The sequence below is a fragment of the Pholcus phalangioides genome, unplaced genomic scaffold, assembly GCF_987345545.1.
Source record: "Pholcus phalangioides strain wild (caught in Gottingen) unplaced genomic scaffold, Ppha-v1.0 ptg000007l_1, whole genome shotgun sequence".
In the NCBI taxonomy this organism is placed as follows: Eukaryota; Metazoa; Arthropoda; class Arachnida; order Araneae; family Pholcidae; genus Pholcus; species Pholcus phalangioides.
Window position 1 is genome coordinate 2,439,741 of NW_028301600.1, and position 22,751 is coordinate 2,462,491.

The window sequence follows — 22,751 nt, forward strand, 5'->3', positions numbered from 1 at the left end:
ACATTTTGTTGTATATAAAAGAACTGTGAAAAATAATCCAACAGTTCATGTAGTTTATTTTTAATGTGTTTTAGTTAATAAACCACATATGTTTATTGGGTTTTAAATAAAATCATATTTCTTTATAGAAATTCAAAAAACTTGCATTGCTCTTTTCCCTAACCCATTTGTATCCTCCCCCCTGCAAATGTTTCACACCTATTCTGTATCACTATGTGTTGATAAAGTAATAGGTTTTTACATGCTGTGCTATGGGTTATTTTGCTTCAGAATGCAAATGTCTTAACTATTTTACTAGAAGGCAATTATACATTAGCTGTAAACATTTGAGTTATGGATTACAGATTTAGTATGTATGTATTTTTAGCAAAAATTTGTTTGAGTTATAATAATGAAATGAAAAATTTATAATTTAATGCATGCATAAGTATTTTTATATTTTTATTGTAAACTTATAATTCCTCAATAATTTTTCCTTAGGACTATGAATAAATCAAGCTGTTGATTGTTCATCTAATAGAAGAGTATATCAGTAAATATGTTTTTTCTGATATCAAATGTATAAATCCAATTTCCATTGATTCTATGCTAAAGTATGTATGGACATTATTTTTTATCAATTTTTTTAAATATTGTTTTTTGAATAGCAGGATGTTATTTGCTGTCATAGTTTTTAATTTTTCTTTTATCCCTTGAATTGGTCTAACAAAGATAGTGTTTCAATATAGACTACTTCTTAATGATTTTTGCATCAATGGTGTAAAAATATTAAATGTATCGGAATGTCAAAAGTATGTGTGTGAAAGCTATAGTTTCTTTTTAATTTGAAAGTAAAACAATCAATGTTATCTTATTTCTCAGCATTATTTCTTACTGTAACACTATGAAAAAAAAAATTTATATACATATGTTCTACTCTTGATCAGCTATATTGAACACTCTGTATGAACAGGACCAAATTTGGGTTTGATGGGGTCCTAGGCTATTGAAGGTAATGGAGCTCAATATATGTTTAACTTCAACTGTCCTTTGTGAACAAAAAATTGTTGCTGTTTTTTGTGTTGAATATGATATATGGTAATTTATGGGCTTAATATGTATCTAAAGCCATTCTTACATAACAAAATATGTATTTCTCAAAGTAATTGTTGAATTGAAATACAATTAAAAAGAAGTATATTAATAGTTTTACAGTATGTTACAGTTAATAATATTTGATCTTAGAGTAATATCTCCAAAAAATAACAGTTTGTGATTTTTGAAGCCCTAGGCTGCAGCTGGTCTAGCCTATAGGAAAATCCGGCACTGTGTATGAATATTCAAAGTGCACTGATTCCAATGAAAGTCTTTCAACAAAACGAGTTGCCACAAAATTTTTAATTCAATAAAAAGACAAAGCTACAGCAGCTGAGGCTTACAAAAATTTTGAGTTTTCGAAACACAACCTAATTGTTCATTTATTAAAATGTTTGGCAACACACACAGTTTATCATATTGAACCTGATTGAATGCCTCCTGGAAGTCTAGATAGATGATGTCAACGTTTGCCCTTGCCCAAATCCTTAGTCACGTGATCAATAATCATAGAAGCAAAAGAGTTTGGTTACACATGATTTTCCCTTCCTGAACCCATGCTGATTTTCCACCAAAACATTATTATCTTATTATCCTCCATCCATTTCACAAGTTGCCTTTTAATGATAATTTCCAGTATCACAGAGAGGAAGCTAGTCAAACTCACTGGGTGATATTGAGACAGTTTCACTACTACCCGTTTTAAAGATAAGGACTACATCAGTGGGTTTCTAATAACATGGGATGATACCCTCAGCAACACTACTTCTGTAAATCTATACGCTCGAGCAAACATTTCAGTCCCTAAGGACTATGGGATAAATATCTGGTCCAGGTGCTTTGGTAGCACATAAATCTCTAAGAGGCTGGAGAACTTCATCTTCAATTTGAATTTCATTGAGTTCCTTATCAACCCATAATTTATGGGCTATCATATCCATACTTTTGATTCAATCACAAGATGATGAACATTTTGATAATATCCTCGCAGACACCTGCATTCTTCGAGTGTAAACATATTCAAGAAATCAAGTCTTTTTTCATAACTCAAGCATAGACATGGGGTGGAACACGATAATGAAAGCTGGGGATCACATGATGATAATGCGAATTCATATATATGCATATACTGGCTCCGTCATTGAAACTAGGAGGCTCCCCATTGCCTCCTATTCCCCCACATATCTTCACCCATGAGCTGAAACCTTGTATGCTATCAAGAGCACTCATAGCTCTTCTCTGCATCCCCCAACAAAGTTTATGTCCCTCTGTAGATATAGCCCTCAAAACCCTACGGCATACTCCAATCCAGGATGAACTAAGCCTCAGAAAATTGGAAGAATGACCTTAGGAAAGGCCAAACTATGAGCAAAGTTACTTATTGCTTTTAAATTGTGAATTCAGGGTCTTTTTACATGATCAACTTTGAAATCTGAAGAAAAATATTTTTTCTTTGTTTTTCACGATGTTCATAAATGGGACATATTACTTGAAGAGAGGTGAAAGCAGGAATTCGTATCACCTATATTTCTGGTTCTTATTTATTTCTGGAGTACAACTTCATATATATATATGTTTTTGTCGCATCGCTGTAGGGTTTCGTCGAACCTCTGTCACTATATTCGTCCCATTGCACGGATCTGTCCCACGTTCTCTGCTGAGGACTTGAAGGTGGGCAAAAACTCACAGGAACGAGGATCTGAGAACAAGGAAACGTCTTTATTTACAAAAACTAGAATTCCTGCTACACTAGAGCAACCTTCCAAACGTACGCCTTCTCTCTTCGAATTCTCCTCTTCGAGTGCCTAGAATCTTGTTCTTCCATTCGAACAATCGCATGCTACATGTACCTTGCATGTGCTCCCCAAGCCTCTTTAAATTCCTACCCTTCGTAAATATACAGTCAATTCCCGATAACTCAAACTCTGATACCTCGAATATCTGTTTGTTATTAATGTACGTAAGTATAAAATATTATATATATTATTATAATATATAGTATAATATATTAATATATGCAAGTTGTTACTCGACCACAGAACTTTTTTGTATTTTAATGTTAAATGTTTCCCTTTACTCAAAGTTTTCTTCCTTTAAGTCGAAGTTTTCGGGAATGAGAGAAATTTTAAAAATAGCATTTAGCTTCTCAATGAAGAATTGGAGGCGTGGCGTACAGATAAAGGAAACCCCCACCTCTCTGTGGCTATTCCAGTTTTTTCTTTGCGATAAACGCTCACCAATGACATTGTTGTTTGTAATTCATTGCACATCTGGTCTTGTCAAAATCGCAGTTCGCCCAGTTGCATGTGGATTAGTTATGTGGATTTTATGATGATTGTGCATAGATTTTATAAAAACTTTGAAGTGAAAGCTTTAGATTTGGAAAAAAAGAACATTGATGAAATGGAAAGAGAAACAGTTCTCAAAAAAATGTTGTTCCAAAGTAAGGCATCTGATCCAAATACCGTATGGAAAATCTTGAAAAAACTAGGACATTATTCGAGCAAGATCCTCTTCAAACTAATTATCCATCCAAACTATTAATTTGATTTCCAATTAAATATTATTGAATTAGAATATTTTGTCTGTGCCAATTTCTTCATCTCTAGTAGATTAGAACTGGAACTTTTGCTAAGCCGAATTTTTTTAACTTTTCTACTTATCGAGATTTGACTGTATATTGCACAAAATTGCAAATAAAAACTATGTTCCATTTATAGAACATTGGCTTATAAACAGTTAAGAATGAAACCAAGCATTCTATTTTCTTTTTTGACCACCACTGAAAAATATAAGTCACTCGTCAATGAAAATTTGCAAATCAGTGACCCTAGTAGCATTCGAGATGATATAATTCATCTCGTAAGTGAAGCATGGGTTGTTTGAACAAAAATGGTCAGATCAAACAGGTCACCAGTCACCATTTATTAACACTGGAGGTCATGCTCAATTCATTAGCCCATGATGCAGTCATATTCAAGGAGCGTGTCATATGTCTGGAGCATCTCCCTATCACTTGGATTCCCAACTACCCGCAATAGCTTCACCTCATCTTCAAATTTGCTAACAACCCCATCGTTACACTCGATACCTTGATCAAGCTTATCGATAAAAAGTGAAGTAAGTATTTGATTAAAGGGGAATTCAATACCAAATGTAAAAGTTTAGCTACTAAATTGCCCGTGTTTTGCCATATTATTTATGACATGTACAAATGTCTGAGAGAGAGAGAGTTTTCCGGATTTCTCTGTTTTTCTCTTCTCTCTTCATAGCTTAAGCCTTGTGTGTCATCAAGAGCATGCATGGATTTTCTCTGTGTCCCCTCGACCAAGTCTATGTCTCTCTGTAGGTATGGTCTCCAAAACCTGATGGTATACTCCAATCCAGGATGAACTAAGCCTCGGAAAAGTGGAAGGATTACTTTAGGAGAACACGAAGAGACCTTTTTGAGAATGAAACCAAGCATTCTATTCGATTTTTTTCACCACCGCTGAACAATGTTCAGAAAACCAAAACTATTCATCAATAAGAATACCCAGATCAGTGATCCTTGTTGCATCTGGAATAATAACACCATTCAACTCGTAAGTGAAACACAAGTTGTTCAAACCAAAATGAGCGATCATGCACTTGTTGACACTAAAAGCCAGGCTACATTCATTTGCTCATGCTGCAATCCTATTTAAGTTGGTCTGGAGCAATTCCCTATTTCTTTGACTACCCCCCATTAGTTTTACATCATCTGCAAATTTGCTAACAATCCAATCAATACCCTGATTGAGTTTATCAATAAAAAGTGAAAAAAGTATGGAGCCAAGGACACTTCCTTGAGGAACTCCACTTTTGACTCCTGCCCAATCAGAAAAATTCCCTGTTCACCATAACCCATTGTGACCTATCTCATAACCACAACTCTATCCAATTCAGCAAGTTTTCCCCAATCTTGTGTAAACGCTTCCAGTTTACTATGTTGGACCCGATTGAATAGCTTCTGAAAATCAAGATAAACAATGTCGACATTTTTGACCTTACCCAAAGTCTTAGTCACGTGATCATAGAAGCAATTGGTTATGCATAACTTCCCCTTTCGGAACCCATGCTGATTATATGGCAATGTATTATTCTCGTTTTTCCACTTCATTAATTGCCTTTTATTAATTACCAAAATGTTTGAGACTGGATGACAATTGGACACAGTTTCACCCTTCTTAAATATCGGATCCACATTCACAAGCTTCCAATCACTCGGGTCGATAACCTCAGCAACACTACTCCTGTGAATCCGTGCGACTGGCCCCAACAATTCATTAGCACATTTCCTGAGGACCCTAGGATAGATATCATTTATTCCTGGTGCTTTGCTTGCATGTACATTTTTTAGAAGTTTAAGAACTTCCACATTTTCCAACGTATTTGAAAATGATTTTGGTCCGCACCAATATTATCTGCGAACCTAGATTCCACTTTCGTGCTATCTCAAATTGCTTTCTTTTTTTTCTTTTATCATTATGCTCATCATCTGTAGACAATGAAAGTAGTTTAAGGGTTAAAGTGATTTTAAAATCACTACTGTGATATTTCATGCTTAAAAAGACCTTTCATTATACTTTTAAACATCTCACGCAGTTTTTGTTGTTTTGAAGGCAGTTGAAGTTGCTTTGAAGGCAGTTGAAGTTGCTTTTTGTCTATTACCCAGAAGTGTAATGCAGTAAACTCCTTCAAAAGCGTGAAACACTTAACCCTTTAAGCGGTTTTAAAAAATTTTCTGATCCGCATTATAACTACCACATTGGAGAAATCCCTAAATCTTTTAGAAATTTCCCCTATTTTCAAGAAGGATTTTTTTCCAATTGCAAGCTAATAAATGCTTACCCTCCAACAAAAAATGATAATAAAACAAGGAAGAGGGGAAGAACTATCATTTTCTGTTACTTATGCTGTACACAATAATACTATACTACCTTGAAGGGAAAAGAAAAACATTGTTTCTCTCTCCCCCTACTGTTATCAGACTTTGAACAAAAGTTGACTGCCCACTGGCAGTTGATTGATGGGACAGGCGAGAAGGAAAACATGCTATCAGGAGAAGAAAACTTTCAATGGTATGTGGACTTGGGGTTGCTGTTTTGAGAGGTTTTTAAGAAACCTAGATACCTGGAGATTTCATCGCTGTAAGGGTTAACTGGATGTTATTAACTAATTAACTAATTAGAATTTTTTGAAGCAAATAAATATTTATAAGTGCATTTTATGGGGGTACCAAAAGTTTCAGCTAATTTAGAAGAGATGTTAACTCCAGCATATATTTCGTAATGCATGATCTTTCAATGAAAATAGCAACTGTGTAATATGATACAAGGTAACCATAATTCAACTCAGCCCATTCAGAACACTCTGTAGCTCAAACCATTCATATGATTGACACCAAAATTGGTATATAGACTATTCAAATGGTGCAGGAAAGGAATAATTTAAATTTTAAAAAAGTGAAGTTAAATCTTTTCAGCAAAACATTGCAAAATGATCATTTAAAATAACAAACACTAAAAAAAATCTAGAAGAGAAAATACATATCTGTTATGAACTTTTTTGTTCAACCTCTTCCCATACCAAGGCGATATCTCTGCCTAGAGTAGATAGAAGAAATTCCTTTGAGTTCTCTCACCTTTTTTCTAGACTTTTCATTAGTTACCCTGCAAACAAAAATTGATTTCTTCCCCTTTACCTTAGCATTTTCTTTTCTCCCTGGCTATGGTTTGACAAGTAGAAAAAAGGAAAATTGGCTCCACTTAACTTTTTTTACTTTATTTTGCACATGTTAACAATGATATCAATTTTTGAGATGCATCGCTGATACTTCAACTGAACATTTCCAAATTTGTTACCAAAACCCTGTATTTAAAGCAATTAAGTTAGTTACTGTGAATGGCCCTGTGACCACCTCTAAGTACTTTTTGCATCACCATTCTATAAATGAGTGTATTACCAGTCATATATTTTCTAGTCCTTGGCCAGGACAATCTCTGGGTCACAATTTCTGGTTGTTGGGCTTTTTTAACCTATTCAATGTTTCTGACGTAATATTATGTCAGAAGTTGTATGGAAGAAGTAAACACTATTTTTTTGCTTGCCAAGTGTGAGCGCCGATTTGAGATAAAGTAACTCAAGGAATTTTTGTGTGAGCAAATAAAAATGAAATTTTCACTCAATCTTTCTTTTCTGATGGTCTTTGCTTGAGGGGTTGTATATTTGAAAAATTTCAAAAGTGAGTTTTTGAAATTGGATAGTGCGTTATCAAATTAAAAATAATTCAAATATAATAATAAGGAAGTGAAGTTATTGCAAATATTAGGGGGGGGGGGCTCTCTCCCCAACCCAATATTTCTATGCATTATTGAGAGCATAGGCAGAGATAGACTTGAAAGTCTAGGGAAGCACGATGATGATTGCTGGGAGGGTGCCATGATGATGTCAGTTCATATATACAGATATACATTAGATCAGTCAGCTCCAACTTTGACGCTGGGAGGCAACCCCCCTATGCCTCCACCCATGATTGAGTGTAGCAAATATTGAGTGGGCTCATGGACTGGATAAAAGTTCATGCCTACAATAATTCTAGATCATATAGTTCATTATCAGTGTTTATTTGGTATTACAGTAGACTCTCAATAACTCGACATCCCAAAACTATCGACAAACATGTCGACTTAAGCAGATGTCAAGTTAGCGGGGTTTCACTCAAATTTTTTTCCGATCGTTTTTGTGAATGTAATTATATGCATTCTAACAATTGTATTAAATAAAATGGTAATTCTCATTAATTTTAATTTGGGGTATTTCAAAATAGAATCAAAATGTATAAAAAAATTTACCTCATGAAAAATAACCAAGTACATTTGCTTGTTTTTCTTTCTGAAAAGAAAACAAAAATTCTTCTACACTATTCAGGTTATCCCACGATTGTTCGGCTTTTTCTTGAGTGCATAGAAAGTGACGTATCACATCTAGAGTTTTTAATGCATCATGGAGAGATGGTGAAGATACTTCTTCATCTGAACTTTCTGTGTGTGTGTGTGAGATTCTATTTCTTTGAAACATGAAGCACTTGCTTTGGTTGATTGATTCTAGAATATCGTCGTCTTCTGAAATTCCTGAACTTACAAGATCAGAGTCAATACTCACAAATTCATCGTCATTACAATTACCCATAGTACTATTGATGCTTTCTTCACACTTAATCTGGGAGGAATCTTCGGAGAAATAATCATTTTCCAAAGACTCGGAACAAAAACCAGCATGACAGAAGCAGTTCCAAATCGTGGCACTCGTGCCTGAGTTTCATGCAGAATCAATCATTTCAACTACATCTAAAACAGAATTTTTTGTGTATTCTAACATCCACAAATTCATAAATTTTTTGTCTAATTTTCTGTAAAAAGTTTTCATACTTAGGGTAATTCCTAATTTCCTAGATTGAACCTTTTCAAAAAATCTTTTGCTTTGTCTTGAATTATTGATTCTGATAATGGGATTGAGTGATACTGAGGAATTTGAACCACAAAAGAGTTGCTTCCTCTACAGCACTCAATCCTGATTTCTTATGTGTTTTCTGCTTGATTCATAAGAAAATTCAAATGCTGAAAAAAAATTCCCCTAATTTTTAGCAAATGTTGAAATGGTGTTCCGTGTAACTCCATATTCTTCAGCGAGTTCACTCTCAATTTTCCAAATCCTAGTTTCTTGAAAATTTCAACTTTTGATTTCAAAGTTAAAGTATGAAGTTCACGTGGAGCCATTGCATTCACAGCCATCGATACTCACAATAATAACCAAATGACATATTCAGCATTTAACCAGGCTTTAGCTCTTTTTCTTTTACTCCTTTTCCAAGAAATCATAAAACAGAGTTCCGCCAAAAACATTCTCTGCAACAGACAATATCAAAACTTGCAATAGGTAAGATTTTTATCCCTATTGGATGTTGAAATTCTCAACATCCAATAAGGATGACACCAAACTTTAGGGATCATCCACACTTCTTTTGACCATGAAAAGAATGAAAGACCTGTCCTGGATATGCCACTAAAATGATACGCTGGCCAAGAGGCTTCAAACATTCATTCTTTACATGTATGCCACCCCTCTCACCCACAGTCCATAAAAGAGACCCATCATAGAGAACAAAGAAACAAAGGATTATCGAAGTACCCACAGACAATGGCAAAAAATTCTTTGACTGGTAACACACGGGCAATTGTAAAAATCAGTTGTTGTAAAGGGACAGAAATCGTAGTCGACTTAAGCAGAGTGAAGCCAAACATGTGTCAAGTTAAGAGTGGTTCCCCTTCATTGAAATTAGTATTGTGCCAACCAAGGGAATAATAGAAGTTGAGTTATCCGGCTAGTCCAGTTATCCATGTGTCGAGTTATTGAGATTCCACTGTATATAGTTATTTGTCCATTATATTATACCCAATAGGTTTTTTTACACTTGAGAATTAATTTCTCTTATTAATTAATTTCTTGATTATTAATTTCTTATTTTTATTTGACCTGCATGTCAAATAAAAAATGTTGCTGATTTGTACATGGTGCTAGAATATAAAAGCTCAGTTTAAGTGGAGAGAATTAAATTCAGGGCATTGTAAGTGTTTTAGACGTGTGGTGCTCAGCTTGAGCTTCATGAAAAAAATTTTGATTTTTGAATAAATTCTGGGGTGTGCTCGGACGCATGCCAAAAAAAACACTGAGGTGGTCAAGCATCCAAGACTGACGCAACATTTTTACCTACAAAATTATATAATCAGTCCCTTATACAAATACAAATACCACGCCACAACAGGCAAATTGCCCAACGAGGTGGCTGACTTAAGAACATCATGGATCTCCGAGCCATTTTTTGGAGGCCCTACATACTACTGCTACACCACACATGTACCCCCCCCCCGCGGAACCCCCAACGAATCGGTACATGCGGGAGTGTACGTGTAGTGAAACCTGACGTGAAGTTTTTTGTTTCTCTGTAATGCTTGTTATGTGTAGTGCTACCATCTGCCACCAGTTTTTCTAACTATGAGTGAAGTGTTATGATTGAATGATTTATCGTTGTAGGACTGTTGCTCTCTGTGGCGAGACTTTTTAACGGGGAGATCGGCTCGCATTTGCGCCTTGAAGTTGGGAACCACAGAAAACCAACTTCAGCCGACCACCACTGTGGGATTCGAACCCGGATACTCGCATCGCGAGTCCATCACTACAACCACTCGATCACCACAGCAGCCACAACTATGTAGGAAGTTTCACAATATCTCGTTAAAAAAAACTTATATTATTAATTTAAAATGAGAAACAAATAATAAGAAATATTTGTTCCTTGGCTGAAAATTGCTACCTACTGTAATATCCACTCATAGACACGTCTCCCAATCTCTATATAACACATTCTGTATTGTTATTGAATCGCTAAAACCTCTTTGTCTAAATAATTCTGTACTCCCACCCCCCCTGAGCATTTAAAAAAATCTAACTAGAATAATCTCTCTTTCCCCAAAATTGAGGTTTTCACTTTTGGTGGGTCCTTGTATGTGGGAAGAAAAAATATATTCATTTTAAAGGAGGAGTGGGAAAAAAGAAATTGGGAGGTTAATGGTGATTTATTGTGTAGTTATTTTTAAGTTGACAGATTTTCTTTAACCTGAATACTTGCAAAAATGCTGCTCTCAAAATAGCTGAGTAAAAAGTATGCCTTTTTTTGATGGCATACTCAAAGTATGCCATCAAAAAAGTAGTTTGAGTACCAAGATGGTACTCAAACTCATATATTGCAAATACAGTGATACCTCGGCTAACGAAGATAATACGTTCCAGAATCAAGTTCATTAGCTGATGACTTTGTAAGCCAAGGTTTCACTGCACCAGGGCCGCAACTAGATGCTTGGTCATCCGGGGCAAACACGAATTTTGACGCCCCCTTGTAATGTTGAAGGAGAGGTTTCAGAATGAAATTTGTGCCCCCTCGGGTCAAGTGTAACATGACGACCTGGGATCTCTTACAATCTTAATGTTCATTTAATGTTGTTTAGGCTCCAGGGTTTGTTGGCTACCGGAAACCACCCGAGGCTTCTGCTGGCGATTCGGTTCAGGCCAGTTAGTTTGCTTAGTCTCACGGTTGGGGTCTCCTAGCCGTCGGGCAAGAACAGGGCCAGAGGTCGGGCTGCCAACGTGCCATATAAATTCTGGTTTACATCTATATATGTCAGAGAACCCAATAGCTCGTCTAGTTACCTTCTCTTTCCCTCTGGGGGGGGGGGGTTCCCGTAACTCATCAGTGGGAACCATGGCGAGTCATCATCAAACTCAATGTTTAATTAATTGTGCAATATAATGTAAATGATCAGCAAAGTGTTATATAAATGTGCAATATATTTTACCTCCACGCCGTCAGTCGGTCCTAGGACCACCTCATGGTCTATAATGTCATGAGCTTATACAATGTGCAATAGGCCTAAAAGTTGTGGATCCTGGCCAGATCTCCAGTTTGTTATGTTTGGTTGCCAGGTTCAGTGTTATAAATTTTACAGTATTTCCTTTTTTCTCATGAAATTATGTAAATTAGATGCAAGCTCAATACCACACCTTCGACCTTGTGATTGGTTCTTTCATGGGGCATTGTGGGAACGCTCCTGTATAAAAACCAGACAGATCTGCACGAACACCTACTTCCTCCGACTTCTGAATAACCTTCTGTCTTCATCACTAAGGCATCACGCCCTGTTGAGGTGTGAGCCAGATCTTCTCTCAAAACAATGAGTTAAAATTGGAAAGGTGTGCCTTTGGCACCTCACCCGTCTCATCGCCTAACTTCATGTGATAATCCAACGTCGTCGTGATCCCGTTGCCAGTGGATTGGTTAGTGCCCAGACCCAGGGCCGTCTTAAGAGTATCATGGGCCCCCGGGCCAATTGATTTTTCTAAGGCCCTACCAAACAAATTCTCGAAAATTTCAACCAGATCTCATTTTTGTGAGGCCCCTCTTCGCTTGAGGCCCCCGGGCCGTGCCCGGGTGGACCCATGCCTTAAGACGGCACTGCCCAGACCAGCTACCCTTGGACATTCGCCTCCAATTTCCGAGACGCCAAACCCGTCTGAACCTGGTGTCAGGGAGTCTTCTGCCGTGAAGTAGACATTTTGGAGTGCCTTGTGCACGACGAGAACTAATACGTGAATACCTGGACATATATGGCGGTGAGATCGTTCAGTTTTATTGTTTCGTTGTAATATTGAGAGAAAAGGTTAAATGTGATAATTGTTTGTTAAAATGTTATACTAAGAGTTAACTAACTATTGGCTCTGACCCAAAATCATTTTTCCGATACGTCAATAATGGATGTAAGGGGACAGTTGGCCTCCTCTCGATAGGAGGCTCTAGGTTAAAGAGCAATGTTGGCATTTGTAGTGCTTTCAATGACTTTTTCGCATCGGTGTTTAATGGAGATAATGATATTCAATATACGGGTGTTGCATGGGGTAATAAAACCTTTAACGATATTCAAGTAGAAGATGTGGAGGTCTTAAATCTTCTAAGAAATGTTCGTGCAAGCAAAGCACCAGGACCAGATAATATCTATCCCAGGGTTCTCAGGGAATGTGCTAATGAATTGTTGGAGCCAGTCACACAGATATACAGGGGAAGTGTTGCTGAGGGTATCGTCCCAAGGGATTGGAAACCAAGGGATTGCTAATGTTGTTCCGATATTTAAGAAGGGTAGTAGAGAAGCTGTGTCTAATTCTTGTCCAGTGAGTTTGACGAGCTCCCTCTCGAAAATTTTTGAAATTATCATCAAAAGGCAGTTTGTGAAGTGGATAGATGAGAATAATGTATTGTCGGATAATCAGGAAGGGGAGGTCATGTGTAACTAACCTCCTTTGCTTCTATGATCACGTGACTAAGGCTTTGGGTAAGGGCAAAAAGGTAGATGTTGTGTACCTTGATTTCCAGAAGGCATTCGATCGTGTCCAACATGGTAAACTCTTGAAGCGTTTACACGAGATTGGAATTGGGGGCAACTTGCTGAATTGGATAGAATCGAAATGTTAAAATAAATGTTTTTAAAACAAAGAAAAAAAGTGTTAATTCATTCTTGTAATCTGTGGTGCAATATTGGAATACATAAAGTAATTAGTTGAACCGGGAATACAACATTCTTGCGTTGCAACGTTACACTTTTTCTAATTTAAGGGGTCCAGTATTTACTTTCGTGTCCGGGGCCTCAACTGACTTTTATCCGCATATGCCCCCCCTCCCCAAGCAAAACGTTTCACTGGCCCTTCTGTAGTGAATTTGCAGCTTGAAAAAAACTCCAAAAAATTATGGTAATTGTCCCAGGCCTGTTCCCATGTCGGCCCTACCCTTGTGGGGTCATTTGTCAAACTTGACCATACGGAAATCGGGCTTCAACATCTGCACAACAATTGTACCAAATTTAAGAGTTGAACTTGAAAGTTATTGGCAACATTTCCAGTTTAAATGACATCAGATGGTTTTTCTACAGTTAATTACGCAAAAGAAAGCAAAGGAAATGTAATTTAGATCAAAGCAAACTTACATGGGGTAGAATCACGTTCATCAATATGTAACTATGAAAACCTTTGAATTTTGAAAAAAACAAATATAATTTTTTTTTTTCGGCTCACATAAGAGCGTTTCATTATTTCAATAGAGAAAATTTGTGATTAGTACTATATCTGACATAAATAGTTCAATCTTACATGAACAGCAAGGAATGGTTCGATTCTCTACTTGCAGCTGGTCATCAGACAGACATTTTGAGCAAAAAAAAAAATTACACACCATAGGAAGTCCAGCCAGGGCTGCAACTAGGGGGAGCAGACAAGTTCGTGCCCCGGGCGCTAGACCCGAAAAGTCAAATTTCATTCTGAAACCTCACCTTCAACATTACAAGAAGCCGTCAAAATGTGCACTTGCTCCGGGTGACCAAGCATCTAGTTGCGGCTTCGAGTCCAGCATAGAAATTTGTATTGCTGTACAGCAGAAACGATTTTTTACCCCTCATGTGGTAGGTATACTGTATATCCATTCAAGAAAACAGCCAGGGAATTTTAGCCTCACACTAATTGTATGCTATCAGCGGCTCTCTTTTCACTGAGTAAAAAAAGCCAGACAGTTTCAATATTGTTAATTGAATGCAGCTTGTGTTGAATGGGTTTGGAAAACGATTTTTTCCTCTCCCTACAGAAATATTTGGTTCCAAGGAAAAAAAAGCTTATTCCCCTTTGAAGTTATGCAGCTTGGCGAGTAGCAAAGATGTTTTTCCAGTTTCAAAGGAATGTCGGATACCGAGTTTTCTCATGGCATTATTGTCTTCTGGTCATTTTCTGTGGTGCCGACAATGGCAAACCGTGAACACGCAAACAACAGGGTCACCTGGTTGTCAACTGAGAGCCCTGAAGCAGTAGGATATTTTTGAGGAAAAGGGACGAAGAGAGTACGAAAAAACATTTCCCACCCCTGCTGTATTGTTTGGGTCTCTTGAAGACGGATACTCAAAAATATGAAGAAAAAAAAACAATTAAAAATACTAGTTTCAAGGGGGCGGGCATTTCCGGCGGTTGAGAAACAGTTTTAGACGATAACTTCATGGTGATAATTAAAATGTTGTGTATCTTTTCTTTTTATTCGAGAGAGAGAGAGAGAATCATTTTTTTTTTTTTCACAAATTATCTCTCACACTGCCAGAAGTCATGAAAAATGGAAAAACAAACGTCAAACCATTTCTCCTTCCTCTTTTAATCTCAATATACAGCATCTCTTTTCACTAGGATGCTATTTTTTTTTAATACATGTTTCTATGTCTGTATTTGTTTATTTAAACTTATGTTGAGCTTTGAACTTCAATTTTGATAATATCACTGGAATAAACAATTCTGTAGTCTACAGGAAAGAGGTTTCTGAGAGAGATCCTGAGTTTTTTGCGGTATAAACTTCAGATAACAAAGCTATGCCATTATTGCATTTATTATTTTTTGTTTTATTTTACAAGTTTTATTTTCTCAGTGACTTTTTTTTTGTACTTTTTAACTACATATTGATGAGACTATTGATTGATGTCTTTTAACCCTTTACACGGCAGAATAGCAATAAGCTTCCTTATGATTTTCAGCAGTAAATGAGTATATAAAGTAATGAAAAAGTGATGGGTATAGACAAATTCTTTCAAAGTGTGCGTTGCTGTTACTAGAGGCATTGCCAATCTTTATGTGGGGTGTCGTGGCGACTTGGGGCATTGGGCCCCCCCCCCCCAGTGTCAAAGGTGGAGTCGACTTATCTAATGTATAAATGTATATGAATTGACATCATCGTGCTCCCAGCAATAATGACCGTGCCTCCCCCCAGAGTTTCAAGTCTATCTCCACCTATGCGTGGCGAGCTTGCGATATTGATTTGTGCATGTATTAAGGTTTGAAGAGTTCTTTTATGCGGAAAAATATCTATTCATCTATCCTGAAGAGCCGCTGACGAATCATGAATTAGGCAAGGGAGCCGTGGTTGACAAAAGTTTGTGAACCATTGGTATAGGGAAAAGTGTTCAACTGAGAGAGGGATTAACTTTACAAAATATTTGGGCTTGTAAATGCTAAAATAAAGAGGCAAGATATCTTGTTAATGCCACTCAAAGGGTAGAGATCCGTCTGAAATCAGCGATAAAATGTACTGTCTCAAGTCTATTGCTGTGACTACCGTTGTAGTACTGAGATTCTATGATGCTCATTTTATTCTCATGATTAATGGACATGTAGGGTGTATGGGAAAGTCCCTTGGAACTGAAATGACTTGCAAACAAAAAGAGCTACAACTACTTATAAGGAAAAGGTCCCATGGATATGCCTTCAAAAATTTTAATTAAAAAAAAACACTTTTTGTGCAATATTTGAGCTATGTTCAAATGGTGATTGGTATTACTTTAGCAACATGAGCAGATATGTTCCAGCGTCATTGAAAACACAGAATAGGGATACAAACTACATCGCCGAATTCCATGATGAAATTTCCTACATGTGTAAGCGTAAGAGGGTTGTAATACTTGGGGATTTCAATTACCCGTGTATAGATTGGGAGAATTTCTCAGCTGGAGATCAATATGAAAGGGACTTTCTTAAGTAGGTGCTCAATAATTTTTTGCATCAGCATGTATCAGAAGCCACTAATGGTACTGCTATTTTGGATTTGGTTCTTACTAGTCCTGAGGATCTTGTTGAACATGTTTCGGTGGGGGATGAGTTTTCTTTCAGTGATCATCGTGTCATCAGTTTTCACTAACTTTTCTTTGGGAAAGGTTGATAACAAAATTTTTATTGATTGCATTTTTAATTGGGTTGCTGTATTTTTGAAATATATGACATCCATATTTTTATGGGCATCTTTTTCTCAGCCACCTCGTTGGGCATTTTGCCTGTTGTGGCATTGTATTTGTATTTGTGTAATTGAATAAATATTTATAGTTTAATTAAAGTCTTGGTTCATTCATTATTGTCATCCATCCAATGGTTACTGGGGTAAAAATGATAAAGAACTGGGAAATGCAAGATAAACCAGCATCCGGGGCACGAGACCCGCCTGCTCCCCCCCCCCCCCAGTTGCGGCCCTGCACTGCACAGTGATGCCTATCTAAGATGTATATTTTATGAGACAGAAACCTGTCTTCGACGGAAGGAATCAAAAAATAGTCCCTTCATTGATTAATGCTTTTATGTGTGTCCCTTTCAGTCCCTTGACATTCAATTTTGTACAGGTTTCATTGTATAATAAAATCAAAAAAGGATGTGATACAAACAGAGAAACTGGGTTTGAACCAACAAAAGAGTGACCGGGACAGTTAGGCACTTTACCACCACTCAACAATGCATAATCAAGTCCCACATACTACAAACAACCCTTTTAGAAAATAAAGAAATAATGATAATAAAAAGACTAGAATATATACACCCAATGGCCAAAAAATTGGGAACACCCTGCTACTCACCACTAATATTTTGTGTGACCCCCTCTGGCTTTGATGACAGCAGATATCCTAGGCATAGACTCTACAAGTTTCTGAAACCATTGAAGAGGTATATTAGCTCATGCTAACAAAATTGCAGCTCTTAATTCCCTCAGATTAGAAGGTGATGTTCCACAGATTTTAACAGACCTTTTAACCTCATCCCACAAATTCTCAATTAGGTTGAGATCGGGTGACTGAGGGGGCAATTGAAACTCTGAATCATGTTCTTCAAACTAATCTAAGATAATTACAGTGAGAGGGTGCATTGTCCTACTGGAATTAGCCATCATTATCAGGAAGCATTATGGCCATAAATAGGTGCACATGGTCAGCAACGATGTGGAGGTAGTCGCTGGCATTGGCAGATGTTTTCAATGGAAATAAGGAACCAACAGTACACCAGGAAAACGTTCCCCAGGCTGTGATTCCACCAACACCCAAATGAACAGTTGGGTGGCATGCCAGATCCATGGCTTCATGCTGCTTGTCAGCTTCCATCCATCAAGTGTCCAATTTCGGCATTCTCTAGCCCACAAAAGCTGTTTTTTTCGGTTTTGTAGCAAAATCAAATGGACTCGTTGCTTGCAGGCTATTGAAACCAACTCGTTTTAAGATCGAATATCTTGTAGCAAATATGGATATGTTTTGCAATGATCCTGAGTTGTATTGCACTGCAATTTATTACATTGTAGCTCTTCTGTTGCTGTACACAATGCATGTCAGTTGCCTGGCACCTCTTTTGTTCACAAGCGATTTCCACCCACTATTCTGGTCGAAGTTTTTCGGCTTAGCTGCCATTCCTTGAAGACTCAAAATACTGTTGTACGTGAAAAACCGAGAAGGTTAGCAGCTTCATAGATACTGGAACTGCCCCTTCTGGCGCCCACAATCATGTCACATTCAAAGTTATTCAAGTCTTTTTTCTTCTTCATGAATAGAAATCTTTTTATCAGCAAATCCGGTTTATTACGTCAGTGCACATGTTGCATGGACAAGTCTAAGTTTGAGTGAGGGGTGTTCTCAATTTTTTGGCCACAGAGTGTATATGCCATATATATATAATTTTAAGGACTTTATGTTAAAAAATTTCTTTAAAAAAAATCCAGATCATCGTGAGATGATAAAGCATGCTGCTACGCTCATTATTCCTGGTGATGTGAGCACGCTAAAGGTTATGAAGGACTATTACATGCTGGGCAGTCTTAAAAGATGGGCTCACCTAGGCCCTCATATCATGATAATGAGATTTAATATTACGATTTTCGAGAGTGACTGTGTAAATTTGTAGGCAAGCACTTTCAGCTTGGTAGGCCTCTGGTGCTGTTAAGATTGTCTTATATTATGCTGTAAAGCACAGCATCACAATAACCAGCTGCAATCTGCTATTGAACACGAAGCTTATTGGTTTCAAATTTTAGAAATGCACAATGGGAGACACATAAGACAACATTCATTACTTGTTGTACAGGATTAAGAGATTGTTAGAAATGTGTTTTCTTTATTTTTTGCCTAACTTTCAAATGTTTCCATGAAATGTTGATCATTAAGTGACCAATAAATGTTATGAATGCCATTATTGTTTAATCTGGGTTATTTTATGTTTCTTTTGCAGTATTATGCTGAAAAGTACACTAGAAAATTTAAAAATTTTTTTTTTTTTTTTAGATTTTTATTTTCTGTACCATTTGAATGGTCTAATATGTTATGGACGAAGTTTGGAACTCTGGAGCTTTAACCTAGCTCTATCTGGATAAAGATAGCAGTCAATCTGATGAATGGTTGGAGTCAGAAGATGCTCTGAATAGGCCAAGTTTAATTATGGCCACCTTGTATTAAGAGGCACAGAAAAATTGAACTCAAATGATAAAAATATTTAGATGTTCTACTCATGTTTTATTTCACAACACACTGACATTGATATTGCAAGACATATAAAATTCAACATTACTACAAAACTTATATATGGCAAGCCATTTTCTTGAAGTCAAATCTAGACACGAGTAAAGTTTCCATTCAGTTAAGAAAAAGATATTGCCTCTCTCTTACATATATAAAACGTTGCTACAAAATACAATGGACCCATAATATTTATGAATATCCGCTAAAAATTTTCATAAACTAACAAATGAATGGTGCATATTACCACAGGAACTACAATACACAATACATTCACAACATTGGTATAGTCTCTTCCAAAGAGACAAGTATTGCTTCTACATTTTCTTTAAAGCTGTGTTGCATAACAGTTATTTCTATGGTTCTCATTGTTACATCATGTAAGCAATGGGGGCCACAAAAATACTTATCAAACCATGTGATATCTGCATGAGTAGTAGTAATAATTGTAATCACAATGTGATCACAGACACACAGTTTCATAAAACATCACAGATATTTGATCAACATAATTAGATCACTTAAAATCGATAAAAAGGCAAAATATAGAATACAGCATTCTGAAATGAAATAACATTGAAATTTGTAAAGCACCAGGTACTTAGTTTCTGATTATCACATATGCATGACCTTAGCTAGGGTTTTTTCAGGGGGAGGGGAAAATGTAATTTTGCTATCCCCTTCCTTGTAAAGTCTGATTTTATAACTCTTTTTTTTTTTTTTCTCTCTCCTAAAATTTACTGCCCCTCAAGATTGCCACCTGAGGCGATTCCCCATGTCCCCCCTCAGTTTTGGCCCTGAACATATATAGGGTGCAAAGTCTTATTTTTGTACACTTTTTGTCATAAACATATTTTGGATTGAATGGTAAAAGTACATTCAAGTAACTGGCCTATTGTAGATATGCAATTTCTTTTTACTAGGGGCTGTATATGGACTGACATAAAATTTAATGTTTTATATGGCTCCTTGTCCTCACTTCCAATTAGGAAGTTTTCCTGCTTAGATAAAAAAAAAAAATCCACTCTTCTAAGTGCAATATCTGCTGAGATGTTGCTGATTGAAAGTTAAGAAAGTAAACCCAGATGGTAAAAAGTTTCCATAAACTGAAAAAGTATGTTTCAAATTTTTTTTCTCTAGTTTGTCCCTCAATATATGATGTTCTTTCCCTCATTTTAAGCAATTTTAAAACTGAAATATATCAGTTAAAATTGTAGTTGGAAAAATGGAATTTTTTTTGGGAACGAGCTCAGGAGAGATAAGGCAACAACTTTTGAATTGGCAGTTAGAGGCTATAGAACCACGTAAGCATAGGCAGAGATAGACTTTGAAGTCTGGGGGACACGATGATGATGTCAGTTCATCTCTTCATATATGCATTAGATCGGTCGACTTGACCTTTGATGCTGGGGGCAATGCCCCCCCCCCCTGTATCTCCGCCTATGCATTTAAGAAATTAAATTTTGTATCTTGGTATATATACAGTCCCTACTAGCAAAAGAAATAATGTGATATCCAAAATGAGCACATTATTAGAATACTTTTTTTAGATGAAAGTATGTTTCTATCATCCAAAGATAAAAAGTGTATAAGGATAAGACTTTACACCCTTCATATTTACTTACGCTCAGTAAAGACTGACTCACTGGGTCCTATCTATCATGGAGGTCTGGGAACAGATTTCATGAAAATTCCACTATAAATTTTCAGAACAGTATGGGGCCACTTAAGAAAGAGGAGGGGGTCATATGTGGCACACTCATTTTTGATGATCAAATGTTTATTCTTTTTGAGAAAGATCAATATGAAAAAATAAAATATCTGTGAGTGTGATTTATCAACTTCGTAGTATTCTGAGCAAAAAATTTATTTTAAGAAACATATATAGTAGTTGAAATCAGGATAACATTGGTAGTTTAACGATTCTGTAAATTTATAAATGTGTTTGTGTTGATTACTATCTCAATTATAATTGTAAGAATCAATTTTTTTTATCTATAATTGTAAGAATCAATTTTTTTTATCTATCATTGAAATAGAGTATTACAAGTGATTGGAGTCACTCTTTTGGACATACATTTTCATTATGCAGTCAAACTTTGATTTAACAAATTGGACGGATTCCACAGTTTCATTTATTAAATCATAGTTCCACAGCATATATACTGAAAGAAAAATTTGTTATATACACCATAAGTGGGAACATACACATGAACAAAACTGCTTTCAGTATCCGTCTAAGGTGTATGTGTGGTGTTTGGCTTCACACAGTAAAATTCCAAAAGGAGCACAAAAATAACTGGAGGTAGACAACAGTGAATTCAAAAATTTCACTATTTGACATTTTCCCTTTCTGTTTTAATACTGGTTTTTGATTATGGTACATAGTGTGAATTTCTTTTCAAAATCAATAGCTGGAAAAGCAATGATTGACAAACTAATTGACAATTTTCTAGTTTTCTCGATTTTTAACTGCAAAGTAACCCCCAGTTCACAGTAATTTATTAAATTTAACATAATTTTACCATTGTTAATTTCAACTTGTCCCCAGTCAATAGATTGAAGACCACTGCTTTAGACAAAGTATTACTTGAAAAATTCTCAAGGGGATAATATGCCATTAGTTGCATGGAGATATTCAAATCTTTTAAACAGACTGATTTTCTTTCCACAGATGTCAAGAAATGATTCAATCTGAAAAACTTAGAGCTATGAGTGTTTGAAGAGGCTATAACTGTTTTTTTCAAGTATCCTTCTGCCCTCTTGACTAATCACTAAAAGCTTATCAATACTCAACAGGGATAAAGCCAAGATTAAAAATTAAACATTTTTGTAAAAAAATTAAAACATCAAAAGAAAATGCCTTTGTGTGCTATCTTAATTGATTCCTGTTAATTTAAAATGATTTTTGAAGGCTAGTAACCAAAAATTTCTCTGGAAGAAAATCTGTGCCCTTTTCAAAGATTGATCCTGCCTACACCTCTCTACCTAAAACTATATAAGCTATTAATACTGTTAAGATGCAACTGTATGCAATTTTGGCACATGGGTGAGTTAGGGAAATTGAATCATAAGCCCTCTCAGTATTGAATAAGAAATGGTGATGGCACCACCTGTAGAAATTTTCAGGTAGAGTACTTTCAGGAAGAAAATATACAATATCATAGGTGGACCAGCGCATTAACATATCACAGTGCAGAGACTGGAGCATTCTAGATCAGGACATAACAAACCCACAGTCTACTGCATAAGTTCAGCAGTAAATTATATGTAATGCACTGGAAAGTTTAGATGCTAAAATAGTGACATGGCCAATGCATCATGCTTGCTGTTCCACCAAGTCTATTCTCACCAGTGGGCTATTGAAATCTTAGAACAGTATCAGAGATTGCTGGGGTGAGAGCTTTTCAATGTAGTGTCATGATTTGGATGTTATTGGTGTTTATCACTTTTCGTACTTAAAAGCACATTCATGGCACTGCCATAACTGCAGCTTTTTTAAACAAAAATTTTAACTACAGGTACTTTCAGCTAATTTAGGCCATACAGCTTGTATTGGCCTAAATTTCTCCTTACTACAACATGTTTAGATACTGCTTTGCTTACAACCCCCGATCTCTCACAATTGGAAATGTATGGGATGATTGAATGAACACACTAACAAAATTAAGATGTATTGTGGACACATATTAAGACCTTATGGTCAACTCAAACATG

At 36.3% G+C, this 22,751-nt stretch overlaps 1 protein-coding gene across 6 annotated transcripts in view; it reads left to right on the forward strand.

The window, feature by feature from the left end:
* LOC149084790 (peroxisomal N(1)-acetyl-spermine/spermidine oxidase-like) overlaps positions 1 to 19,020 on the forward strand; it is a 199,078-nt gene extending 180,058 nt beyond the window's left edge. For 4 of the 6 annotated variants that reach the window (XR_016192759.1, XR_016192758.1, XR_016192761.1 and 1 more), the window contains exons 12-13: positions 481 to 593; positions 18,804 to 19,020. Coding sequence is in view for 2 of the 6 variants with exons in the window: in XM_089232531.1 (XP_089088657.1) it covers positions 481 to 505 (25 nt within the window). In the remaining 4 variants the exon portion in view is untranslated. The remainder of the gene's footprint in view (positions 1 to 480; positions 594 to 18,803) is intronic. The other 2 variants (XM_089232531.1, XM_089232532.1) reach the window with 1 other exon arrangement.
* The last annotated feature ends 3,731 nt before the right edge of the window (positions 19,021 to 22,751 follow it).